The 9,138-nt window shown below is 45.9% G+C and overlaps 1 protein-coding gene and 1 non-coding gene across 2 annotated transcripts; one reads left to right on the top strand and one right to left on the bottom strand.

The window, feature by feature from the left end:
* Positions 1-2,625: 2,625 nt before the first annotated feature.
* Positions 2,626-2,760, bottom strand: LOC125511842 (small nucleolar RNA Z247). Its single transcript, XR_007285127.1, has one exon. It is a non-coding gene; the product is annotated as a small nucleolar RNA Z247 (small nucleolar RNA).
* A 1,597-nt stretch (positions 2,761-4,357) lies between these two features.
* Positions 4,358-8,582, top strand: LOC125555480 (uncharacterized). The gene is made up of 4 exons (XM_087523215.1): positions 4,358-4,509; positions 5,346-5,819; positions 6,307-6,486; positions 8,492-8,582. The coding sequence occupies exons 1-4, from the start codon at positions 4,358-4,360 to the stop codon at positions 8,580-8,582; spliced, it is 897 nt and encodes a 298-aa protein (XP_087379341.1).
* Positions 8,583-9,138: the final 556 nt, after the last annotated feature.

Genomic DNA, 9,138 nt, shown 5'->3' with positions numbered 1-9,138 from the left:
GTCTATGCTTCCATCAGACTTTCTTTTTATCTTGTATACCCACTTACAATCAATAACATTGTCTCCATGTTTTGGTGGTACCAAGTGCCAAGTTTTATTTTTCATAAGTGCATCATATTCATTGTCCATAGCTTCCTTCCAATCCTTATTAGCAAGGGCATCATGCAAGTGAATTGGTTCACCTGTAGTGGTAAGAAAAGCTCGTTTAACTTTGTCATACCTTATAGTACCATCATTGTACTGTTTTTCTTTGAAAATACCTGACCGGGACCTTGTTTGCCGAAGGGAAGTTGTAGAAGGCACAGGAACAGCCGTTGTGGATGATGGAACACGCGATCCTGGTGAAGCTGTATCGGCCACAGAAGATCCAGCCGGTTCTCTATCCAAGATAGGGAGCAAATATGTCGGCTCCTGATCCAAGGGGGAATCTGATGCCTTGCCGATCAGGAATCCAGGCGCGCAGCCGCGGCTGGCCACTGTGGGGCCAGGCACGCGCCCGTGGTCGGCCGCTGAGGAGGCCCGCAGTGACGCGGCGACAGGGGACTCGCCCCTTCCCGCACATGGGTTGGCGGGTGGCTCGATGCGCGGAGACCTGGCACGAGGCGACGCGTCAGGACCAGCGGGCTCCACCCTGGCTGCACGGTCGGCCGCCTGCCCACGTGAGTCCAGGCCCACGAGCGGATCGCCCTGGGATCGCGCCCTGACAGTGGCAGGCTGAGCGCATGGATCCGCCTGGGATCGCGTGTCGTCAGCCAGATCTTCATTGTGTTCCGCGCCGCCCTTGTTTGTTTCCTCACACATGAAATCACAGTTTGGATTAGTAGAAATTGCAACAGAATCAGAATTTCTTGTGGATTTTTGCACATGATCAAGTCCAGTTAATTCTCCCCCGTGATCAGAAGGTGCATCAGAATCAGATAAGAGTGCTTTCAGCACGAAGTAAGGCTCCCGCATTAGGATGAAGTTTGGCAAAAGGAAAGAGTGTCTCATCAAAAACAACATCACGAGAAATATAGATGCGTCCGGTAGAAACTTCAAGGCATTTATACCCTTTATGGAGATTGCTATATCCTAGAAAAACACACTGAGTGGACCGGAACTCAAGCTTATGGTGGTTGTATGGACGCAAATTGGGATAGCATGCACACCCAAAAATTCTAAGATAGTTGTAATCAGGTTTTTGATGGTACAAGCGCTCTAATGGAGTAGAGTTGCCAATGACTTTGCTAGGAAGCCTATTGATAAGATAAGTGGCGGCAATAAATGCTTCATCCCAATATTTGAGAGGCATGGAAGCATGAGCTAGAAGGGAGAGGCCAACTTCGACTATGTGGCGGTGTTTGCACTCAGCAAAGCCATTCTGTTGATGTGCGTGAGGACATGACACATGATGAGCAATGCCAATGCTCCTGAAGAAAGAGTTGAGTTTTTCATACTCCCCTCCCCAGTCACTTTGGACTGACAGAATTTTCCTATCAAATTGTCTTTCAACAAGTTTCTGGAATTCTTGAAAGATAGGAAAAGCTTCAGATTTATACTTGAGTAAACAAATCCAAGGAAACTTTTTGTAGTCATCAATGAAACTCACATAATATTTTTTTCTTCCAAAAGAATCTCGGGCATGGCCCCATACATCACTAAAATAAGCTCTAAAGGAGCATGAGAAACACTATAAGACTTGGGATACGGAAGCTGGTGACTCTTGGCACACTGACAAGCTTCACAAATAGACTCACTAATGGAACTTTGTGACAAAGGGAGTTTGTCTTTATTAACTACTTGTTTCACTATAACTAAAGATGGATGTCCTAATCGTTGATGCCACCTTTCCAGAGAGGGTTTGATGACAGAGTAGACTTGACGACGCCGGCGACTAAGTGCTCCGGATGTGATGGGGTAGAGACCCCCAATGCATCTACTGTTATGGAGAAGTTCCCTCGTTGCCTGATCCTTGATGAAAAAATAACGAGGGTGAGTTTCAAAGAAAACATTATTATCAGTGGCTAGACGAGACATGGATGCAATATTTTTATCAGCTTGTGGGACATGAAGGACATCCTTAAGAATGAGATCACGTTTAAGGTTAGGGGAATTAATTGAAGCTTGACCAATGTGGCAAATGTCCATACCTCCTCCACTTGCAGTATGGATCTGATCAGCGCCATGGTACCTCTCACGAAGAGCAAGTTGCTCTAGTTCATTGGTGACATGATCGGTGGCGCCAGAGTCAACGTACCAGACGCCTTCTCCTTCTTGTTCGCGCATGGCAGCAGCAACATGGCGAGCGTCAGGGACAAAATTCTCATCATAGCGGTGCCAGCAATCCATGACCTCATGGCCGGATTTCTTGCAGAGCTGGCATCGGGGATGAGGACGTGGGGCGGCAGGACGGCGGCTATTGTTGGAGTTGAAGCCGCTGCCGCTGCTGTTGGAGTTGTTGTAGCCGCCCCCATTGTTGTAGCCATCGCCCCCACCAGAGCGAGCGCCATCGCCCTGAGGAGCGCCGCGTTCGCGACCGCCGCCACGGTTCTGCCCCTAGTGACCACGCCCACGGCCGTGACCACGAGCAACAGAGTTGGCCGAGGACTGCAGTAGGTCGCCGCCATGAAGAAGGGTGAGGCGCGCGTCGAAGCTGAGTAGCTGGCTGTACAACTCCTGGACGGTGATGGGTTCCACACGAGCAGCAAGTGCGGAAACGACTGGATTGTACTCCATGTCCAAACCAGCGAGGATCTTGGAGACGATTTCCGAATCGGAGAGAGCCGCGGCAGTGCACGCGACTTCATCGATGAGACTTTTGATCCTGCCAAGATATTCAGCCATGGTCATGTTACCTTTTTTTAGGTTAGTGAGCTCGATGCGGGTGTTGATGGCTTGAGCTTATCCTTCATTTTTTTACTTTGGTTTATCCTTCCAAATATTATAAAATAAAATTTACATACAACATTTTCTAAACAACATTAACCAAGCATATGAAACATGTTAAATGTACATAGAGAAAATGTTTCTCATGTATATGAAAAATGTATACAAAAAATTTATAATGCGTGTGAAAAAAATTGATCATGTATTTCAAAATGTTGATCCAAGCATTTAAAAAAATGAGAGAACGCCAAGTGGCGTGCTCTCAGCCCATCCCAAGAAGCGCTCGCCAACTAGTTGCTCTCTCGTTTTCCTTATGTCTTCATTTTGAGTTGTGCATGCATATTGATTGATTGTGGTGTGTGTGTGTGTTGTGGTTGCGGCAGAGCCCATGTCCTCGTCGGTTCATGTGTCTCCGGTAGACAATGATCATTATCTATATATGGAGTTATTTACCCAAAATCACCATATTTGGGGCTAGGGTAATAACTTAGTACCAGATTTGAACTAGGGCACAAAAAACTACCGAAACTGCGCCTAATGCGTAACGCGGAGCATTGATGCTAAATTTTGGTCGCGAAAACAGCAAAACCAATAGGTGGGTCCTGCTTGTCGGGCCGACGTGGCAAAGACTAATGCAAGTCAATGTTTGATCCTGCTGAGGTGGATGGGGGACCCACCAGTCAGCCACTCAGCGTCTTACTCCTTTTATCTTCTTCTTCCTCCTCTCTTACTCCGCCCTGCGGCGGCTGGTCCGGAGCAGAGGCAAGCTTACGGGCATGTTGAAGGGAGATGGCCTTCGAGAGGAAAGGGAGGAGACGTGGGAAGGGCCCGCCGGCTGCGGCCGCACCGGCGGTAAGGTGCTAGGGTGGCCAGTAGCATTGACGACGGTGAGCTGGGCGGTGGCGAAGCTTGGGCTAGCGCGAGGGCCGAGTTACAGCTTGCAAGTGAGCAAGCTAAGCCTCTAGATGGCCTCACAGGAGCTCCAGGATCTCAGTACCGTGCTCAGGCATGATCAACTTGTGCTCAACTGACGGTGGCGGAGATGTACGGTGGCCGAAGCTCTCAGGCATGGAGGAGGAATTAGTTACAGAGCGAAAGCGACTACGGTAGGAAGGGTTAAAAGGAAAGGGACTCATGGCGATTCAGTTGAGCAGGCTAGCGAGCTCAGAGGTGCTCTGAAGGTGGTGAATTCACCGACGAGAGCCGGCGGCTCAAGGTTGAAGACGCGGTCGATTCGGTCGTTGTGCGGCGTCTCAGCTCTTGTTCGTCATCAAGGATGGCCAGCGTGAAGAGGCAAAGCTCTGGGACATTGTGTCTCGGCGAAACTACGACGGTGGCCACGCTGGTGTGCAGCGGCGTCGACGGCTTGGTCTCCGACGGCAGCGGGGAAGGGGTTGGAGGATGGGAGCGGGCTCTAGACGAAGGGAAAATGGAGAGGAGGATTTGGACGTTGAGCTAGGCTGCGCCTAGCTTGAGCAAGGGCTCGGCTGCCATGGCCATGGACCTCTCAGATCGCAAGGGCATGGCCGCTCACAAGCTCTGGACGCAAATGCTCCATAGGAATATAGATGGAATGATTGAAGATGACCATGTAGTTAATCACAGGCGGGGCCTGCATCTCATCTGCCACTTCAGCCGGTCAAAGTATTTTTGTGTGCTTGGTCTTTGCCACATCGGCCTGACAGGCAAGACCCATCTGTCAGTTTTGCTATTTTGACGATCAAATTCCAGCATCGGTGCTCCGCGTTACGTATTAGGCGCAGTTTTAATGGTTTTTCTGTGCCCTGGTTCAAATCTGGCACTAAGTTGTTGCCCTAGTCCCAAGCGTGATGATTTTGGGTAAATAACTCCCATATACTCCTTCCGTTTCAAAAAAGATGACCCAACTTTATACTAAAGTTAGTATACAAAGTTGAGTCATCTATTTTAAAACGGAGGGAGTATGATATATATACATGGGTTAAAACAAGACAATGAACATTCCAATAATGCAATATCAATTGGACTGTGCACATTCTTCATAACAGAGGCAGAACACCACCTGAACTGAATCACTGTAGCTCTGCTCTGCTCTGAGTAATTTAGTTTTGCCGCCAAGTCGAGAAAACCGCCATTAAAACCTTGCTTACGAGCATGAGAGGCTAGTCCCACTCCCGTCACCTTTCCGCACCACTGAGAGAGCGCGCGAAGGGGCGACCGTCTAGGGTTCCTCCACCGCCGTCGCCGCTTCAACCGACTGTACCTCCCACCGACGCGTCCCCCTCGTCCGGTCCCATTCGGCGCCCCCAAACCGGCCAACGACGGTGAGTAGATTTTCCCTCCCCTTTCAGTCTCCCTCGATTCCCCTTGCGCTCGCAACACTTACTCGCTTGCTCGCTCTCCAGATCCCACTGAAAACGCCCGCCTTTTCCCTCCTCGCCGGCGTCCGACCTTCTTTCGTTCTTGCTAGATGGATCAGGTCAGTGACCGTCTTCATGGAGATTCCCCATATGTTTTGGCCCCTCTGATTCATGGTGTGGATCTATATCTATCTACGTTTGTTTGGTTCAGCGTGGATTTGTGCGCAAGTCCATCGTCCGGATCTCCTTCAAGTGGCCGAATCCTGACAACAAGGGGAAGATACTGACTGTCGTCCTCCCTGGCACCATTGTCTCCATCAAGGACGACGGATCCTGCGTCGTGCTCGCGGATCGCACATTCTTCCGACAGGAGAACTGCCCTTTCGTGGTGAATCTGCCGACTTCTGGGGGATACGATGCTGTGCCTGTGGCTCCATCGATGCAGTTTTTCGTACTTGGCTTCTGTGTGTTGGTTCTTCAGGTGCAACCAAATGGTTATCTGCAACCGGTGACATTTGAGACTGGTCCTGTTCGGCGAGAGGAGGAAGTGTATGGTTTTCTATTTCCGCAAGAGGATTTCTTCACGCCAACAATGTATTGTCCAGGAAACGTCATGTAAGCTTTAAAGTTTTGCTTCAGTATACACCCCCTTGAAAGTTCACACGAATCTTAAAGTTACTTTAGAAGGCTATCACCATATTATTCTGCAGAATAAACGTAATGAATAGATTGATTTGGATAAAGAAGAGTATATTAACATGTTGCATTTTGGTTACTAGATTAGATAGCTCTAATGTCTTCTTGGCTCTATATAGCTGCAACTCTTTGGTTATTGATAATCTGTAGATGGTCGCGATGATGTGTTTGGTTAATTTCGTTCGCTTCGAGTATGTTTGAAGTTCTAGTGTTTTTTTTTTGTTAGGATAGCTGGAAGGTTGCGTTGAGCAGAAACCCGAGGGTAGTGTGTCCCCTTTGATGTGAACTATTATGTGCTGCTTATCAGTTTCATGAGATATGAAATTGGGGGCATGGTGCTCCTTTTCTAGAAAAGAATTATAGCTCTAATGTTCTTTTGTCAATTTTTCTTTATTGTGAGGAGCAGTGGAGGAGAAAGCCCATTGGGAAACTGGGTGCATGATATTCCTTTTCATTCATTTGGTCGTTTCGGATCACCTATATTCAACCAAAGTGGTCATCTTGTTGGGATATCTTATCAAAACATGGACGCATTGTCTGTGAAGTTCCTACAGTTAGCTGTGTTGAGTGAAGCAGAGATCAGCAGGTACAATGTGATGCACCATTTATACACACTAGTAGAAAACGGACCATTAGTACCGGTTTGTAAGGGCCTTTAGTGCCGGTTATGGAACCGGCACTAAAGTTTCGGCACTAAAGGCCCCCCCCCTTTAGTACCGGTTCGGCACGAACCGACGCTAAAGTGCCACCACGTGGCGTGAGCTCGCGCCCTGGTACGGGGGACCTTTAATATCGGTTGGTGTTACCAACCGGTACTAAAGGTTTATTTTTAGAATTTTTTTTTTGAAAATTTTGGAAAAAAATTTAATTTTTTTTATTTTTAATTTGAACCGGCACTAAAGTTTCGGCACTAAAGGCCCCCCCCTTTAGTACCCGTTCGACACGAACCGACGCTAAAGTGCCACCACGTGGCGTGAGCTCGCGCCCTGGTACGGGGGACCTTTAGTACCGGTTGGTGTTACCAACCGGTACTAAAGGTTTTTTTTTAGATTTTTTTTTTGAAAATTTTGGAAAAAAAATTTATTTTTTTATTTTTAATTTGAACCGGCACTAAAGTTTCGGCACTAAAGGCCCCCCCCCCCTTTAGTACCTGTTCGACACGAACCGGCGCTAAAGTGCCACCACGTGGCGTGAGCTCGCGCCCTGGTACGGGGGACCTTTAGTACCGGTTGGTGTTTTTTTTAGAAAATTTTGGAAAAAAATTTTAATTTTTTTTTATTTTTAATTTTTCTGAATTATTTGATGATTTAGTCTCTAATCACCTCTCTTAACTGCTCAAGTGTGGATCACTCATTCCAAATCATCTAACTTCCCGACCGTCCCTCTCACTACTCCAGCCCGAGCACGCTTAACTTTCAGGTTCTATTCTCCTTCGTTTCCGAGTTTGCACTTGTTGTTTTCCTGACAATAGTAAGATGTTAATCCTATTAACCTTTAGGAATTTTTCTTGAGCATGAAGTGACACATTTCACTGTTTGAGTTTGAAACTATTGTTTTAAAAAACAATAATTATTTAGTAACACTAATATTTCTTGAATAATTAGTTTGACCATTGTTTGACCACAGTTTGACCACAGTTTGACCAGATTTGACCAAAATTGAAATAACTAAAATAATTATTTAGTAACACTAATATTCTAGAATAATTAGTTTGACCATTGTTTGACCACAGTTTGCCCACTGTTTGAATATTTTTCAATTTTTTCCACTCTAGATCTTAAAAGCCCCGTAACTTTTTTTCTATTAGGTTTTTGAGGATTTTGAAAATTTGGATGTAACTTTTCGAGTAGATGATTTTTCATATAAAAAACTTTTTCATCCGAGTTAGTATGCAAAAGTTATGCCCATTTTTACAAATTTCAGAGAGATTTTGCAAATAAAGTCAAAATTAACATTTGCAAATTTTCCCAACAACTAGACCACATATCACATGAGAAACTTATTTTCTTTTATTTTTTTGACATTTCCATTATTTTCTTTTATTTTTTTTAAAACTGAAAAGACGATCCATTGGGGGGGGGGGTAGAGTTTGTGTCTCCAACCGGTACTATAGGTCAGACCCCTTTAGTACCGGTTCGTGCCATGAACCGGTACTAAAGGTGATCGTGGGGCCCCGGCCTGACGCCAGCCTGCCACCACCCCTTTAGTACCGGTTCATGCCACGAACCGGTACTAAAGGTTCAACACGAACCGGTACTAAAGGTTCAACACGAACCGGCATTAATGCAAATCCGTTCGAACCGGCACTAATGGTACCATTAGTACCGCCTCAAATACAAACCGGCACTAATGTGCTTCACGTTTGACCCTTTTTCTACTAGTGACACATGAATATAGTGTTACAATGTGTTGCTCCACTTACCCACAATACTGACATTCAAATGGGTCACTATAGCCATGCCTTTAATTGTTTCAAGTACATAATAAGCACTCTATATTTAGTTTTAGTCGTATAATTTAATTCTACTCTTGGTTCCAATAAATTTGGCAGCAACATGTGTTTACATCTTTATTTATTTTCTTTCATGTAGTGTATTGGGTAGTGTTTCCTATGTGCTGAACGGAAACCCAATACCACCCGAAGTCCCAATTCTGCCCGAAGGACCAGTCCTGTCCGTCTAGGAGCAGCAGGCTGTAAGTACTACTTGAACAAATTTTCAATGTACAGTTCTCTTTTTGGGCGATAATCTTAATGTACTGTTTGATAGGGGGAAACTTTACTTGTTACAGTTTGTTACTTGTTGCTTCGATTCTTAATCCCAGAGTTGACTACTGTGCAGTGCAGGAGATAGCGCCTCACGCCTTTACCTCAACAGCAGATGGAAAATATCAACATCCCAGAGTTGACTGTTGTTGCAGCCTAGTGTAGGTTTCAGTTTAGTCTTTATTATTAAACTACTATCTGACTTGTTATTGCAACCTAGTGTGCTTGTCGATTTAGTTTCTGTCGTTGAACTGCCATGACTTATTTGCAGCCTAGCGTAGTTGTCGGTTTATTCTCTTTGTTGAAATGTGATCTGATTTGCTGTGGTAGCTAGCCTAATGAACTATTGGATTTAGTTTCTGTTGCTGGAGCTATCTTGTGGCTGGAATGACTTTTATCCTTGGAGCCCCAGAGCTTAGAGTAATCATTTGTGTTACGATTGAGTTGTTGGGTGTTCGCCCATTTTGTCAGGTG

The sequence above is a fragment of the Triticum urartu genome, chromosome 5A (assembly GCF_056163025.1).
Source record: "Triticum urartu cultivar PI428250 chromosome 5A, HENAU_Tu73, whole genome shotgun sequence".
Classification (NCBI taxonomy): Eukaryota; Viridiplantae; Streptophyta; class Magnoliopsida; order Poales; family Poaceae; genus Triticum; species Triticum urartu.
This window is presented reverse-complemented; position numbering and strand designations above follow the sequence as displayed.